This window comes from Aquarana catesbeiana, linkage group LG02, assembly GCF_042186555.1.
Source record: "Aquarana catesbeiana isolate 2022-GZ linkage group LG02, ASM4218655v1, whole genome shotgun sequence".
NCBI classification, from domain to species: domain Eukaryota; kingdom Metazoa; phylum Chordata; class Amphibia; order Anura; family Ranidae; genus Aquarana; species Aquarana catesbeiana.
In genome coordinates, this window is record NC_133325.1 from 563,336,389 (window position 1) to 563,355,067 (window position 18,679).

Consider the following 18,679-nt stretch of genomic DNA (forward strand, 5'->3'; position numbering starts at 1 on the left):
CATAATGTTTTAGCTGATCATGGGGTTGTCAACTTTTGTCACCTCCCACTCTAGTTTTGAACATTTCGCCATTCATTCCTATGGGACCAATTTTGCCGCAAAAACGACGATATTTCGTGAACCATTTGGCGAAATGTTCTACAAAGTAATAGCACACCAATCTGGAACAATCTGCACGTTTCGGTATATTACTGTCTATGTAGTGTAAAAGCTGTGGGAGTTAGGGTGGTAAATTTGGCTATAATAATAAGAATAATATATATGTGAGATAAAAGTAAGTGGTCTTGTTATGCAAGAACACTTAAATATTAAATGTAAATATTAAATGTTTGAAATAACATTAAATTATTCTAAAACGCAAATAATGCAAGCATATCTATCGAGAGATCTAAAATGAAATTAATTCAGAAGGAGCCTTTATTTTATGCTCACTTGTGACTTTTTTGAAAGTTTTACTAGTTTGTACCTGTTTTCCTGTGACATTCTTGACTTTTTTTTTGTTGATCATTCTAGGATTATAAGAGAACATGGCCTTATAAATCTGAGGAAGTTTCAAAGTAAGCAGTTTGTCTTTCTTTACACTCCAGAGTGTAGGCTATAGCTGAAGCTGCCACTGCTGCACAATGTCCTATTTCTAGTCACATGCGTACATTACAGATTCTTTAAATACATTTTCTGGCTTTGTTTAGTTTTGGAAAGAAGATATTCCAAAGATATACAAGAGCTGTATGAAACTATGAGAAGATTTGCCAGGATTTTGGGAGCCACAAACCATGATCGATTTTTAGAAAGCCATGCATGTAAGTTTTTACGTAAAGCATTTTTACGACCTAATATTTACATTGATTATAATGGTTATTATTTTATCGAAATTTTGGGTTGTGTGTATATTCTAAGATTTAGAACTTCACTCCAGAAATGTTAATAATGCTGATCCCCACTTAGAATTCCCTTTTTCTCTCATCAACCACACCCTTATGAAGCCAAAATTTTGTGTTATGCTGTGGCCAAGGATCCTCCATAACCTAGAATACATAATTGGGGAGTCTGACCAAGAGAAAATGATACCTTGGCATTTTTGAAGGAAGTTGGGACTCATTGATATCTGTATTTCAACTGTGTATTTAGCTGTTTGATAGTGCTGCTGTAAGACACCAGTCAATAGGATAGATCTCCTTGGTTCTAGTATTAATGTGATACATTGTAAGGAGTAGAAAAACAGCATTGCAAGTGCACCACTGCATACATTTGTACTTTTCTCTGCTAGTTGGTCACCAAGGGTACCAATAAAAGGGCATATTTCCTAATCAGACCAGAGGATGGTGAGACAATTCACTAAGAGTTAAATACCGTATGCATATTTGCATTAAACTAACTATGTAACTCTGAAAATGGAAATGAAACTTGGAAAAAAATGCACAAAGTAAACCCCCCTATTGTTTTCAGCCAAGAAAGCTGCCATCTTGGCCTCTGTTTAATCTTCAGCTGCCATGATGTTGCACATGTGATCAGTTATGACACCAGCCATTGGATGGTTTGACAGTTTTGGTTGAGAGCACAACCAATGTAACAGCTAGTATTCCTGGTTTGCTAGGAATGCAACTGTTTTCTGAAAGTGTTAAATCAATGGGTTTATTTCCGTTTTAAATACAAGTTAATTTTTTTTTGCCATATGTAATGTGTGTGTTTGCACGTTAATTTAACACAGCTAGAAGTGAAACATTTGGCAGTGGTATTCCTACCACTGCTAAATGTGACAGTTCCGCTCAGTGCTGCTGGTTGTTAAGGAGCTGGCACCCACTTGTGTCCTAACATCCATGACTTATCCTTGCTGTCAGCGGGGATTAAAAAGTGGGGAAAAAGTTTGGAAATCTCAGCTTTTAATGGTCACTACAGGTGATGCTCATACCTGGACAACATTTATCCGTGAGTAAAATTTAATATAGGTTTGTTTATTTGCAGTGGAATTTGAGCTACGCAGGGAAATCAAAAGGCTACAAGAATACCGTAGAGCAGGAATCAAAACTTTTCAAAGTAAGCAATCCAGTTTTTGCATTTGTATTCACTAAATATGTTATGTTATACTTAAGGTTTTTAACAAGAATATTCCCAGTTTGTATCTCCCTCTTTAGCCTACTGCCATGAACCATCTTGAGTTTCTACAACCCCAATTTAAAAAAAGTTGAACAGGATGCTGTGTAAAATCTGCAACAAAACAGAATGCAATGATTTGCAAATCTCAAACACTTTAAACTGAGAATTTGTACCTTTTTAACCACTTGTCTACTGGGCACTTTTACCCTCTTTCTGCCCAGGCCAATTTTCAGCTTTTAGCGCTGTCACACTTTGAATGACAATTGTGCGGTCATGCTATGCTGTACCCGTATTAGATTTTTTTACAATCTTTTCACACAAATATAGCTTTCTTTTGGTGGTATTTAATCACCACCGGGTTTTTGATTTTTTTGCTAAATAAACGAAAAAAGACTGAAAACTTAAAAAAAAAAAAGTTTTTAATAGTTTTGTTATAAAATTTTGCAAAAAGGTCATTTTTTCTCATTCACTGATGAGGCTGCGCTGATGAGGCTGCACTAATGGGCATTGGTAGATGGCACTGGTAGGCAGAACTGATTGGCAGCACTGATGGGCACCAATTGGCAGCACTGGGGGGGGGGGGGGGCACTGTTGGGACTGCACTGATTATCAGGACACTAATAATCGGTGCCCTGTTAGCAGTGTAGATGTCCTTTTCACACAAGCTGGTTATTGGCTCTCCTCTCCTCACGCTGTCAGCATGAAGAAAAGAAATGCCGATAACCAGCTTGTGTTTACATTGTGATCAGCTGTGATCGGACACAGCTGATCACGTGGTCAAGGGCCGATGTGATTGGCCCTTTTACTCTGATCTGTGATCAGCTGTGTCCTAAGGACATAGTGATCACAGAGCGTGCCATCCCTATGCTGCAGCGGGCGTGATCATGGCAGGATGTCATATGACGCCCTCCCAGAACTGTCCAGCCATGCTGTAGCCAACATACAACACTAGGCTGCCTCTGACTAGTGTAGTAGCTGATATGTGCTGTTTTTAGCTTGCATTTTTGTGAATGAAAACATTTTTTCTCAGCTACAATCATTCACAACACAAGCTGACAAGTTTCCTCTCTCTTTACTTGCCCTAATTCTTTATGGTTTTGCAATTTTTTGTGAACTGCCTGTAATGCTCCCTCTCTTCCTGCAATGTCACTCAGAACTCGGCCTCCTTTGTTCAGTGTGATAGTGATATGGTGATAGTTTAAGCACTGGCGATCTTTCCTCCTGGCTAGGAGCAGAAGCAGGCAACTGCAGACACCTCCAGTTAACAGACACTAGTGAAAATAGCAACTGACTGTTTTGAGGATTCTTAAAAAGTTTATGTCCCACAGATTGTGTCAAAACTTTCAACCACCCTCTGGTTTAGTTTGGAATAGAGTGGGAAAAGATTAGACCCTCTGTATTTTTTTTTCTATTTGGTCTGTGTCCCATATAGGAGCTTAACCAGTCTATTTTTACCATTGTCACCAAAAGGAAACTGAGAAGAAATCCAAACCTGCTTTCCTTTGAAGAGAATTTTTCCCACTGGTACACAGCAGGGTTTTTAACTCTTCCCTACTTAATTTAAAACCCAAAAAACTTTTTTATATATATTTCAAAACCCTTTTAATCTAAATGTACATGAGAAGTTGGGGAACGTGTACACACAACATTTTGATTCCCTTATGCAAAAATATATTGCAAACACAATGACTCGCTGTGCGACCTGACTTTTCTGCTTGTCGTGCATGAGTAAGAGTTTATGTTGTTACAGCTATACGTTATTTTTACCAGTAGTCCAGTATGAATGGCTGACACAATTTAGTATTTGCTTGATTTGTTACATGTTATTATCTATGTAAGAAATTACTGGTAATACCATACAAAGTGGGAAAATACCACATGTGATTATCACTAGCAGATTAGCCAGTTATAACCTACAGTTTGTTTACCATGAGTTTAAAATTTGCACTTTTTGAAACAGGTTCCAAAATATACGATCATTTGAAAAAGACACGCGAAGAAGAGCGTTTGAAGAGAACCATGCTTTCTGAAGTCCTACAGTATGTTCATGATGGCAATGCCTGTCAACAATGGCTTAAGCGACAAGCCGCTATGTAAGTTTACAATGGTTGTGTACTTGCATATATTTTTGTATTACCTTAAAGCGTGTTAACATACCACCTAGATATTATTACTAAAATAAACTTCAAGTTTTATGATTATGTATTGCAACTTTTTTTTTGCCAGTTAAAATTCAACTTTTAAATTCTTCAGAAATCCATACTTTTTTTCTTGTCTGTTTGGGAGACACAGGAAATCATTTATCTTATGATTATACTGCTGCCAACAGGAGGATTGGACACTGGCAAACAGAGAAGAAACTGCAAGCCAGACCATGATAACCTCTCCTACTACCGGAATGCCTCAGTGTTTTGCTAGTGTCCGAGGGGGATGGACATCTTTTTCTTCAGCTCTGCTGTGTAAAAGACATGTTTGCTAGCACCATTTTTATTCAACATTTATTATTCTCAATCAAGCCTCTTTTATAGTGCTGGTTTCCCCGATTGCAGAAATCCATTGCGGCTAATCTCAGTTTGGATTTTAGAGTGCTACTTGAAGACCTTCAGGATGTGATCATCAAACAATGATTCCACATAGCGTGCACTCCAGACCCCATTCTGCTAAAAAGTGAACCAGCGCTTGCCCTGCCTCTGAACACTCTGTGAGTGGGCCGGTCAACCGAAGCATAGTGAGCAACTTCAAGTACATAGGTTGCTGGGTGCCTTTGGAATTCAGTTTCCTCCTAGTTCCACCATTAAAGGAGTTAATGTTGTGGGACTGAATTGTCACACATGCACACACTCATACAGCATGCAGGAAACCATAAGAAACTGCAATCTGTTCCTGATGCCCATCTGCAGTGACTGTGGTCACCTCCAGCCATCCAATCCTCACCCTGCCACACCTGGCTGGGTTTTGTGAGTACCTGAGATCTTGCCTTATGCCCTAAGCTTTATGTCGCTTTACTGCCACATGATCGCAACATGTCTGATTCAAGACACAGGGGATAGTCCCACTGTACCACCTCACAAATTACTTATGGCTTTGGTGCTGCTTACTGCACACCTACTGATTTGGCTGACCTCTGCAAACAAGAATCATGTTGCCCACTGCTCCTGGACTCTATCTTGTCTTTGGTACCTTCTTTAGCTTTGTCAGGTATGACTGGTCTCTCTGCCTCTCCGCTGAGGTTTTTACTACAGTCATGCAAGAATGTATGGTCTAAATCAGTTATTGCTGACTCTGACCACAGAGGACAAAAGCGGGCTCCCTCACCTTCCCTTACAGATTCTGAATCTGATCTATCCTTGGTCTGTGAGTTTAGACTGGGGGGTGGTCTGTCTGATGCTCAGTTCAATCTTTACCTGACAAACTTGACTTTGAGGAGTTTGTCTTCTGCCATTACTCCAAAAATAATAGAGACTATTTCAGCTTTTACTGATGTGGTGTCCAATATTCTGAAACTAGAGGATCAGCCTACTGCTTCCCCCAAATCACTTATTAGCCTGTTACCTGTTGTTTAAATAGGACTTTGTTAAAAAGTGGTCTGCCCTCACTGTGGATCCATCAGTGTCTTGCCTTAGCAAAGCAACCACTTTACTGTTTGAGAATGCATCTCCAACTAATAAGTGGTTGGAAGCCCTCTCTAGCACTCTATTCTCTCTGGAAGGCCCTCCATTCCAGCGATCCTCATTTTCCTGAACTTGCTCATGTTGATGCCAATCTAATAAGAGTCATGGCAGACATTGTATTGGTGTTAAAGGCATTTTTTTTAACCCTAATAGAACAAATTACGTCACTTAGAGTAAGTTGGGGCTTCCATACTAGGTGTTTTTCCATGGGACAGTTCCTCTCCTTCATGCATGTGGTTCTGGACTAGCGTTTGTATTTCAAAGGTCAGATTTTTATCTGGTTTATGTTTTAGAGACTGTTTGTCTTTTGCTCCTTGACTTAGACCTGTTTACAGGGAGTCTCCCTTGTAGCTCCCTGTTTGTTCCCCTGTCACTCTGTGGGATCTGAATTTGTCTCTCTCTGCACTTCAACCGCCATGTGAACCTATTAGAAATATTCCTCTCTTTACTCCCATCCACAAGGTAGTGTTCCTTGTAGCCATCACTTCTGCAAGGTGAGTGCCTGAACTGGTGGCCTTATCCTGTAAGGAATGAAGTCTTGTTTTGTTTAGGGACAAGGTGGTGTTCAGGCCCAGGACTTCCTGCTTGTTTAAGGTACTGCCTTTTTGCTTCAGGACAATGTTTTCTCATCCAGAACATGTTCTCTTGTCTCTATGGGGGATATTTACTAAAACTGGTGCACACAGAATTTGGTGCAGTTGTGCATAGTAACCACTCAGCTCCTAGGTTTTATTGTCAAAGCTTAATTAAACAAGCTGAAGTTAGAAGCTGGTTATTATGTACAGGTGAACCAGATTCTGTGTGCTACGGTTTTAGTAAATCTTCCCCACTGTGTTTTAAGTTGCAAGAGTCTATATTTCAGCCACTGCTTCTTCATAAAGACTGATTTCTTTTACTAGGTCTGTGAGTGCTTCTTTTCGGAACATTTCCCATCTTGCAAAGCTGCCACCTTGGTCTGTTAACACACCCTCCACCCCCCTCCCACCACCAGTTGGACTGCTTTTGGACGTCCCAGCAGTCTAAGAGTTCCTAAAAATCAGTGTGTCCCTTTAAAGAATGAAAAAGAAAATTGGATTTTTCTACTCATCATAAAATCCTTTTGGCATCCATTGAGAGACATATGTTCCTCCCCTCTGTGTTTATTTTCATGTTCTCGGTAATACTTTGCTACAAAACAGGCATGGTGGTTGTGGGCAGGGTTATCCTGTACTGTGTAATGGTTTTTGGTTGCAGCATCCATTTCTCCTGTAAGCAGAAAGATAACCCGATAGTCAAAGAATTCCTGTGCCCCTCAATGGACTCCAAGAAAAGGTTTTTACGGTAAAAAATCTTGTTGTTTACATCTCCAGAAGACGTTCTTATTTTGTTGAAATGCAGTTTGAGTGTGATCACTGTTTCCCCAGACACACGCAGTCTTCAGTGGCTAGTATTATTCTCAACACACATAGAAACCTTCTTGTTGCTCTTCCGCTCCGTTTTCTTTAGCCCTAAACATGCACCTTCAGTAGATCCAAAGGTGTACATTGCTGGAAAGGTCATTCACGTAAAAGCTCTTTTGGTATTTGCATGGTGTCTGCAAGTTAGGCTGTCATTGATATCTGTAGGTAGTTATTGTCAGTAATGTCTGTTTAGCCAAATCTTGATTTAAACATGCCTGTGGATATACCCAGTATTTACCAGGCACTGCTCTAAGCAGCTTCTTAATGTAGTCAAGTCAAAGCTATTCCAGGTTCTGATCATTTAGTCTTGTCCTCCACATTTTCAATAAGAGCTTTAACTTTCCAAAAGATGACAGTGCATTCTAGTATAGTCCCACTGTTAAGTTCTTTCTAGAAAGCTACACTCAATCTGCCAAGCTTCTTTATAGCGGGGTAAACATGGACATCTAGTATAAATTTATCAGCGGTATAGTAGCCGAGCGCAATGTCACCTTTTTGCAAGGGACCTGTAAATATAAGATGATAGTAGTCAAGTTTGGCTGATCATAAGTGGAATGATCTAATTTTCATAGGCAAGATCTATCCAGTGACAGTGGTAGGGGGCGCTAGTGGGTTAATTTGTTCAACTAACAATCAATTAGTATTCAACATTAACACCTATATAGCATAATAAAGTGCTCTGTGCTAAATAAAATAAATTTTACATTCTATAAACATATAGTGAAAACATTAAAACAATTCATTTAAAAGTCCATACGTTCTTCTGTGATATTTTTCAACACTCAACACCATAAGCTTGATACTGTAAAGTTGCACCTGATGTGTGTGGTTGAATTTCCTACTCACCAGAAGGACATGACCTCTCTAGTTAAAAAGGTCAGAATAGGCTTTGTTTGTGGGTCTTTAAACTTGCTCGAGTAATAACTGGAGATGAATCATGGCATCTTTCCAAATAACAACCTCCTCTCCACCAGGTTAGCCCATTAAAAATAAGATAGAGATAGCGTAAAACCATTTATTTTAAAATGACATACATAGCAAAATGCCAAATGGCTGCTTACTTAAAAGTACCTTTTCCCGGCACTGAGGACACTGGCATATAGTACTATTGGCAGGGATGCACCGCCACTCTGTTCTTGTGGTCCAGCGTGCGTTCCGTCACCGTAGTACAGTAAACCGGAAGTTTGGGACCCAGAAGTGACGTGACCGGAATGTGCCTCGATGTACATTTCATCCTGCGACGTCATCAGGAAGCGATTCCGGTCACTAGGCAGATTACATTAAATAGGTTGGTCATGGAATGTGATTGGCAGAATTTTTACTCTCCGCCTACCCATCAATCAGACAAGGAACCGTACTCTTTGCATTAGGCTTCGACAGAGAGAGTGACCACAACCTGTCTTTACCAAAAACCGGATGTAGTGATACTCCCATTGCTCCAACTCTGCCAGATAAATGACCACATGCAACAATAAAAGATTACATCGGGTAGAAAATGATATAAATGGGAGATATATATTATTCTGACTCCGATTGTTGTGAAGCGATTTATCCCTTGTGAGACCTCTATGCCTGCCCTGTATAAGATATAATCACTCAGGACCATCCTTATCAGATAGTTTGAACTCACCAAATACTGATTCCATCCACAAAGGTGCTTTTATTCTGAACATCAGGTTACAGCAGATGACAGGATACAAACAGATGAATAGGTTGTGGTATTTATGCGGTCAAAAGATGATATTGTCTGTAGCTTACTATGCAGAATACATGTGGCTTGTTAGCTGCATCCATGACACAGGAAGTACAATCACAGGAAAAAGGGTGGAGCATTACATACTAAAAGGAAGTGTGTCATAACATCAGGGAAAAGGAACATAAGAAAACAAGTGCATTACCACAAAAGGTCACTAGATGGCAGCATGTGAACTAAATAAAAAACATCCATAGAAAATGGTTAGGAAAACAATCTATAAATTCTATGCCCCGTTGGGGCGAGACATATATAGAAAAATAAATATTGATAGATAAATAAAATAATAATAAATGTAAATAAAAATAAAATGAAAATAAAACATATAGAAATGAAAAAATATAAACATTTTAATAAAAAAAAATGACCCAAATTTTTTTTTTTTTTTTTTTTTAAATAAATAGAAAAAATTAAATAAAGAATGAGAAAAGATTAACCATGAGGAGAAAAATATTGGGAAAGATAGACTACATTTTATGTGGTAAGCACAAAGTTGTAACATTCCATAGAAAGTGAGTTGGTTGGGTGGGATCTCAATCATGGTATTGTCTAAAGTGTTTCGACAAACTGTGTTTAATAAAGCCATTTTTGATGTTGGTTAAGTGTTCATTAATTCTTGTACGCAGTTTCCGTGTTGTTCTGCCTTCGTATTGTTTTCGACAATAAATCGTTTTTTCACTTTTCTATGGAATAGATCAAATTTCCAAACATTGGAGAGGTACCCATCTAAAACAAGCAGTATCCAAAAATGAAACCTTATGTCTGCATAGGTTGAATACCATGCAGCCTGCAGGAATGAACATAGATTTAGATCTCAATTGTTTTTTAACTAATGACTAGATTTTTGTTACTGGTTTTATCCAATGTTGTTGGGTCGTGGGAAAGTCCAATAGACAATCAATCATATTGTCTGTTGGGCACTCCTACCGTCCAACCTATTGAGGACCCATATATTATGGGACTCTGTTAAACTTAGTTGGTAAATAATATTCATTTACACTATTGAGTATGTTAATACATTTTTAATTTTATTTTTTATATACATTTATTATTATTTTATTTATCTATCAATATTTCTTTTTCTATATATATCTCCCATTTATCTAATTTTCTACGTGATGTAATCTTTTATTGTTGCATGTGCTCATTTACCTGGCAGATTTGGAGCAATGGGAGTATCACTACTTCCGGTTTTTGGTAAAGACAGGTTGTGGTCACTTTCTCTGTCTAAGCCTAATGCAAAAGGGACGTTTCCTGATCTTAATGATGGGGTAGTTGGAGAGTAAAAATTCTGCCAATCACATTCCATGACCAGGCTATTTAATGTAATCTGCCTAGTGACAGGAATCGCTTCCTGATGACGTCGTAAGACGAAACGAACGTTGAGGCACATTCCGGTCATGTCACTGCCGGGTCCTGAACTTACGGTTTACTGTACTACATCGGTGGAATGCAGGCCGAACCACGAGAACAGAGGGGCGGTGCATCCCTGCCAATAGTACTATATGCCAGTGTTCTCAGTGGCGGGAAAAGGTACTTTTAAAAGTAAGCAGCCATTTTGCTATGTATGTTATTTTAAAATAAACGTTTTTACGCTATGGAACCCTCTCTATCTTATTTTTAATGGGCTAACCTGGTGGAGAGGAGGTTGTTATTTGGAAAGATGCCATGATTCATCTCCAGTTATTACTCAAGCAAGTTTAAAGACCCACAAACAAAGCCTATTCTGACCTTCTTTTTAACTAAAGAGGTCATGTCCTTCTGGTGAGTAGGAAGTTCAACCACACACATCAGGTGCAACTTTACAGTATCAAGCTTATGGGGATGGTGTTGAGTGTTGGAAAATATCACAGAAGAACTTATGGACTTTTAAATGAATTGATTTAATTTTTTCACTATGTGTGTTTATGGAATGTAAAATTTCAATTTAGCACAGAGCACTTTATTATCCTATATAGGTGTTAATTTTGAATACTAATTGATTGATAGTTGAACAAATTAACCCACTAGCGCCCCCTACCACTGTCACTGATTATTTAAGTTAACTTGTCTACACTTGAGGGGAGCAGCTTATATATATACCTTATATATACCTAAAGATTTTTTTCACTCTTTTTCCTTCACTTAAATATTTTTTATCCATTATTCATAGCGTAAGGTTCACTGTACACAAGATCTGTCCAGTGCACACCCTTCCTGGCCAGTTGATCTCTGAGAAAGAACTATTCTAGTATGGATTATTGTCTGGATAGGACATACATATGCGTGTTCAGCCAGTGTGATTGTGCATATCTATGCCATAATAATTTTACAGAAATGTAATTTCTTCTGATCACTTTAATTTCTCTGAAAATGCCTTATATGGATAGGAAAAATATGTGTCCCTGTTACAATAGAAAAATAGGAGGGGAATTTGGTTGTGAGCAGTGCTTATTCGTATATTAACTTTTTTATTTCTATTTGTGTTTTAGAGACGCTGGTTTATATCAAGTTGTACCTGTTGTTTCAGGTTCAGGTATGAATCTTTTAATTTTAAATAGTAGTTTCTTTCATAACTCATTTTACTATATTACATCTTTATAATTTTTAGATTTGGATGCATTTTATCTTAGCTTGTAGTTTCCTGTTGTTAAAATAACATTGTGTAACTTGAAGGCAGAATGTTTCCTAGCATAAAATCTGTAACCATAGTTGCAGGAATTCTTTTTAGGAGAATGAAGTTGTGGCTGCTTTCAAGGCCAAACTTTTTACATTCACCTTTTAGATATATAGGTTGATATAATAACTCATATCATGTCATTGTTGTCCTTTTGCTATGTATCCTGTTTGTACACAGTATGTCCTCAGGATGCACCGATCGTGGGGCTGTGCAGAGGCATGATCTGTCACTCCAATCAGAGTATCGGCTCGATGTCGGTAGCATGTGACAGCTGTGACAAATCACAGCAGGTCATATGACAGTTGTACACAATGGATGGCTTCCTTTCAAACCATACAAATGTGTTGCTAGCTGTGATTGGTCAATTTGATCACCTGTGGGAAAAGAGATATCACCGCTCCAGGAGTTTTCAAACAGACAGGAAGTAACGTACTCCTCGGTTCGGAAGTCATAGGTGCTGGCAATTGCTTGATAGCAATGGATAAGAATAGATTCTGGACAGCCGCACTCTTGAAAAAATAGCTTCGTTTATTGGAAATAATTCATATCAAATCGGAAATAACAGCAGACAAAAAGAGCTGATGTTTTGCACTAACATTAGTGCTTACTCATGGCTTATGCCAAAAGCTATGAGTAAGCACTAACGTTAGTGCGAAACATCACCTCTTTTTGTCTGCTGTTATTTCCGATTTGATGTAAATTATTTCTAATAAACAAAGCTATTTTTTCAAGAGTGCGGCTGTCCAGAATCTATTCTTATCAGTTTGATCACCTGGTACAGACAGGGCCAATCACAACCCATCTGTACCATGTGATTAGCTTTTACCAATCATAGATAATCACAACAAAACAGACTGAATGATTCAGTTTTATTCAGTAAAATGCTTGCTTGTAGCAATGTAATAAATACACTGCTATAAGCAAACATAATGTGACATATAATATAATTAAAAAAAAAAATCCTGATCACTTCCCCAGAGCAGTACAATGTTACTATGGTAACCTTATATTGCTCTGGTCACAGTGTGTTAAAAGAAATCGTAAAAAAAAAAAAGAAAAAAAATTTATTTTTTTTTTTTGGTACTGTCACCAGTTTGTGTCCCTGATCACTGTCACACCAGTTCTATGATGATGCTGTACTGCACTGGTGACAGTATGTAAAAAAAATTGTAAATTTATTTTTATTTTTTATCCATTTCTTAATATTCCAAAAAATTATGACGAAAAATTACAACTTCAAAAAACCCACCATTCCTCTTACTAAATACTTTGGACTGTCTGCTTTCCAAAAGGGGGTCATTTGGGGGTATTTCTACTGTCCTGGTATTTTAGGGCCTCAAGAAATGAGATAGGTCATCAGGACTGATCAATTTTCACATATATATACCATAGTTTGTGGACTTTCCTACAGACTAAAAAATAAACACTGATTTAGGTTATTTTTACCAAAGAAATGTATAAAAACCTGTGCCTAACCTAAAAATTGCATTGAAATTATATTACTGTAGTGTCTTAGTGTAGTTGCCGCTTACCACTGTCATATGCTCCCATATCAAAAATATTAAAACAACCAATTATTATCGTACCTATAATCAGTATAGTACAAAGCTATACTTCAACACCTACACAAATATATATTACAATTAAAAAGTGCATACAAATACAAAAAAAATGTGTATATAAGAGTGCATATATGACAGTCCACCTTTGTGCACTCTATTTAACACACACGTGGTGCTATGCCAAATCACAGTCCACTCCTGATACCATCTTCTTTTTCACTGTGTTGTATATCCACACACACATGCTTTCTTAGAATGAAGTGCCCAATTGTGATCACCTCCGTGCTCACCTCCGATCAGACGATGGAGCATATTTGGTGTGATTTGGCATAGCACCCACCACGTGTGTGTTAGAGTGCACAGAGGTGGACTGTTATATATGCACTCTTCTTATATACACATTTTTTTTGTATGTGTATGCACTTATTAATTGTAATATATATTTGTGTATGTATTGAAGTATAGATTTGCACTATACTGATTATATGTACGATAATAATTGTTTGGTTGCGCTGCACGTTGTTTCAGGTTTTAAAACAACAGCAGTTATGGAGATAAGCTTCCCTGACTCGTTTACAGTATTCTTGTTCCAGGTCTGTGATTCATATGTCTTGAAATCACACACACAGTCATGCAACTAGCATTATTAGAAACAGGCAAGCGCAATGCTTATTTATCTGGTATTCTTTGAATTGTTTTGTATTGTCAAATTGTAACTCTTCAGAATATGTGCTACTATGAAATCTGTTTCTCTATTGAAGCTAACATGTTCACTCTTCTAAGAGTTGTGTATTTTTGATGGATCTGCTTGTTTTCGTGAGAAGGTTTACTGGGTACACTCACTGCTTGCAAAACATACAGTATTGGTATTCTCAAATCCTTTAAATCCTTTTTTTCAAAACCGCCTAATTATAATTTTTTGGATGCAATAGGTAGAAGAAGTGCTCCTCCTCTGGACTTGACAGGTCTTCCCGGCACAGAAAAGCTGAATGATAAAGAGAAAGAGGTACAATATCATATTAAATACATATTAAAGACCGATGAACTGGGCTATATTGATGATGTGACCACTGTTTGTGCTCTGCTTCTGAAAGCAAATTCTAAATATCCAATGCATGTTACCTCTTTTTTTCCAAGATTACGTGTAATTACTTTTAGTGCATCATCGTTGTCACCTTAATGATACAATTTTTTTTCTGTTGTATAATTAGTTTACTGTATGTGTGTTGTGTTGTGAATCAGTGTGTGCCAAAAACCTTTTTTCTATCTTATCCATTGAGGCACACAGGAATTCAGAAACAGTCATGATACTGCTGCTTACATGATTTTGGGACCTTGGGAAACAAACATTTTAGGCCAGCCCTTATAAAATGCCTCCTGTACCCAGTATCCCTCCACTTTTTTTCCCAGTGTCCTAGGAGTTTGGGCGCCATTTCTTTAGTTCTGTGTAAAAATCCAAATTCTTGCAAGCCTTCTCACTTTGTGGTATTTTTTCATGGTGACTTCTGTCGAGATTTCTTCCTGCTGCTTGAGCTTTTTCAAACATGGCAGCTATCTGGATTGGCATTTTCTCAGCACTAGCTTTGTAGGCTATATCCAGACCATACTGGACTGGACATGGGGTACTAGCCTGCAATGTGATTTTTGGCCACTGGGCTCTGCAATTTGTGTTGGTTAGCCACAGTGCACTTTTTGGGTCCCAAGCCATGGCACAACCTCAGCTGTGACCCTGTGTCTGAAGACTCATTTGTTGACTAAGGCTGGTTGGGCTGAAGCATTGAGAGCTTACAGAACTGCAGGGCGCCGTTTCAATTTTCCCTTCACTGCAGTAGGGGTTAAGGCTGGGGGTTTGAGCATAAACATCATCTGCTTAGCGGAGTGCTGCGTGCATTCTTTCTTATCATTTAGCCTTGAGTAAGAATCATCCCACTGCTGCACCATTTAAATCTCCATTCTCTAGTCTGTTTCCACTGCCCTCTTACAGTGATTTGGTCACCTCTGTCTGAAGCACCAGCGGTGCCTGCATTTGTGAGTCCTGGTGGCCTTGCCTAACATTGGGTCTAGTTGCATTTCCGCTGTGTGGGCATAATATGTCTTCGCTAAGACACAGAGGACAGTTCCACAGCTCATACTCCTCTAGTCACATTTAACTGGTATCCACAGAGAAAACTTATGCGTGTAATCTGGGACCTCTATTGACATAGGGTTGTCCTCATTAAAGTCTACTTCATCTAGATCAAGCATAGCAGAGATCTACAGTACCTCAGTTCCACAGAAACCTCCATGTTCCTTCAGGATTTCCTGAATGCTTGTGCTCAGGTGTCAGAACACTTTGCCCGCAAAGGTTCTAAGTGCACTCCTGTGCCATCCCCTGCAGAGTCTTTCTTACTCTCCAGAACCCCTAAATCAAGCCAGGCCTGTGGCTGTTACTATCTCTAATACCGTCCAAACAGTCTATTGCTTGAATGTTTGTTTGTTGTGATACCACAGTCTTCTGAAGTTGACTCGGATTAACAGGGGTTGTTTCAAACCTTATTGAAGCAATATGCACTACTTTGCATCTGGATCATCAGCCTGCTGTTCTAGACATTGGGTCCTAGAGCTCCTACATCTCTAAACACCATCTTGCTACACCTGTTATTTTGGTTATTTCTCTACAAGGACTGGAAACATCCTTGAAGGTTCCTGGATCTCACCTAAAACGTTTTCCCTTTTGTAAGGTAATTTTGGCCTGTTTTCACCTTAGATGTATCAGTGATCCATGAAGCAGGTTGAATGTGTGCTTTTATTTGGGATATCACTGAAAGACCGTTCAGCTGAGTATTATCCACAATACTTTTCTATTTTCCCACTTTTTTCTTTTAAGGTTCAGCAGGACTTATGGACAGTGCTCAACTGTAGTGCAAGTGCATTCGTATGGCTACAATCACCTTAAACAATGACAAACAGTTATATTCTCTCCTTAAATCCCTGTTTGGATTAACTGGTATGACTCTTTGTCCTTAGTTGGTGGTAACTTTATTCTGTTAAACTGTCTGTCAAAGACTGTTGGTCACCTTTTGGACATCCAAACTATTTCTCAATTTCCTATTTCCTGGATGAATGAGAAAGAAAATTGGGATTTTTGTACTTTCCATAAAATCTTCTTTTTCTTTGCTACCATTTATGGTCACGGGTCCCAAAATTGAGGCAGTTTTTCTGTTTGCCAGTGTACCAACCTCCTGTGGACTGCAGTGTAACCCAGCTGTTTCTAAATTCCTATGTCCCTTAATGAAAAAAATTTACAGTAAGTACAAAAATCATATTTTTTGTTTTAGGGAGAGAGACGAGAAGCCCTGTCTGCTTCTTACTACTATCTGGGGTTCCATTAGAGAGATTTTGCCTCACTTTTAATCTGTTAACAACAGTCTACCATACAGGAAGTAAGGGAACATCTGCAGCAGGAATAAAATAAAGAAATGGTCGCACTCCTAATATCCAAAATGCTTGCTTGATGTACCTTTTTTGTCACAAGTGTATCAGACAAACACAGGACAAGCAGTTGACATGTTTTGCAAGCAATAGCTTGCTTGTTCACAAGCAAGCTATTGCTTGCGAAACATGTCGCATTGGACGGTCATGAGCCAGGGTCTGCACCTGTCATCTATCTGCACCTGAAGATTTGCCTGGAGTGGTGTGTGCTTTTCTTTGGTATCTGCAGCAGGAACACAACAAACAAAAAGACAAAAATAAAGATCTAAATTGGGTTCTAGCCTCCCCGTACCCCACTGCAAAAAAAAAAAAAAAAATTGGTTCTGTCTGTTTCCATTGGAGAGTTTGTCACTTTTCATCTGGTAAATTGTTAACAGAACAGGAAGTGAGGGAGAGTCTCTCTAACAAGAGCCCCAGACAGCAGTGAAAATCCAACAGAGGTTCTAATCTTTCCCCACTCCACCCAAGAAATAAGTTTTGGCTTGCCATACAATAACACTTCATCCAGAAATTATATTCAGTCTACTAGGTATTATTATTATTTAAGGTACTTGTATAGCACAGTCCATTTACGCAGAGCTTTACATAAAGATTGTACATTCACATCGGTCCCTACCCTCAAGGAGCTTACAATCTAAGGTCACTAACTCACATTCATATACTAGGGCCAATTTAGACAGAAGCCAATTAACCTACCAGGTATGTTTTCCTTCTCTGTTCCCAGGTATTAATAGTTTGTGAAATTCTGTAAAAAAAAATAAATAAATAAATAAAATACAATTATTTATGTTGTCTACATTGTCAGGTGTACATTTACATACATTTTGTTTTCACAGCTCTGTCAGGTAGTGAGGTTGGTCCCAGGAGCTTACTTGGAATATAAAGCAGCACTTGTGAACGAATGCAACAAACAAGGAAGCTTACGTCTGGCTCAAGCTCGGTCACTTATAAAAATTGATGTCAATAAGACCCGTAAAATTTATGACTTTCTGCTACAAGAAGGGTATATCACAAAACCTCAGCCATAACAAAATGAACTGGTGCATAATTCAAAACATTTTCCATAAATAAAACCTTCCAAATGTTACATGTAACAAATTTGTGATTTTTAACTGTTACTTGTTACTCTATAGGTTTTTGTCTTTGCAAAGTGAAAATGGCCTCTAAACTGAAAGCAGAAATGTGGAATTGCTTATAACAGTCACTGATGCTGATGGATTGTTGAAAGTAGCCGCAATGACTTATCCACCAACATGTTAAAATTAATCTCAAGGCTTGGAACAAGCGAATACATTTCTGGGACAGAAATTGGACATGAGATATAATATTTGCCATAAACCTAGAAACTCAGAAATGACATCTGACCTACAACCTTTGTATATAACTTTTTGTGATATTGTTTCTCATCTAGGCCATTTTCAGTCTTAATTATCCACGTAGGTTTGTGTTTAACAGCAGGTCACCCAAACTTTTTATTGGCTGGTCACAGATTCATGGTTTTTCAATAGCATTCCAAGGTATTCCTAGTGTATGTGATTTCTACCTCCCCTGGACTGTTGGATGTGTATGGAACAGTTCAATGATCTTGACTGAACTTCTTTCCCTGTCTCAGAATGTGGACGCAGCAGTCTTGTAAAGACACTTCACTTTACTGTACTTCTTAGGTCATTAATCGTGTTTGTTTGTTTTTCTCATTCTTACTAAATGCTACAATCGTTGGTTGTTTATTTTGTGACTATGTATGATAAACTTGAAGCAAATGTGTCAAATGTTGTTTCCATAAGCATTTGTTAAAAACTTCAACTTTGTGATTCATGGAAAAGATTTGTTCTTTTTTTGTTCCCTGAGGGCACAGGAAGTCATATACAGTTGGGTTATACCTAACCTATGGCAGGATTGGACACTGGCAAGGAAAAAAATATCTGACCAGCCCAGGAAAATTCCTGCTCTGCCCAGCATTCCAGTTGTTTGCTAGTGTCCTAGAAGGATGGGTGTCTTCGTTTCAGCTCTGCTGACCAGTTTTTTACTAA

General features: G+C 38.3%; 1 protein-coding gene across 2 annotated transcripts in view; it reads left to right on the forward strand.

The window, feature by feature from the left end:
• TADA2A (transcriptional adaptor 2A) overlaps positions 1-18,367 on the forward strand; it is a 79,623-nt gene extending 61,256 nt beyond the window's left edge. For both annotated transcript variants that reach the window (XM_073616059.1, XM_073616060.1), the window contains 7 exons: positions 514-557; positions 690-800; positions 1,963-2,034; positions 4,055-4,187; positions 11,429-11,472; positions 14,111-14,184; positions 17,486-18,367. In XM_073616059.1, the coding sequence (XP_073472160.1) occupies positions 514-557; positions 690-800; positions 1,963-2,034; positions 4,055-4,187; positions 11,429-11,472; positions 14,111-14,184; positions 17,486-17,677 (670 nt within the window). In that variant the 3' untranslated portion in view covers positions 17,678-18,367. The remainder of the gene's footprint in view (positions 1-513; positions 558-689; positions 801-1,962; positions 2,035-4,054; positions 4,188-11,428; positions 11,473-14,110; positions 14,185-17,485) is intronic.
• Positions 18,368-18,679: the final 312 nt, after the last annotated feature.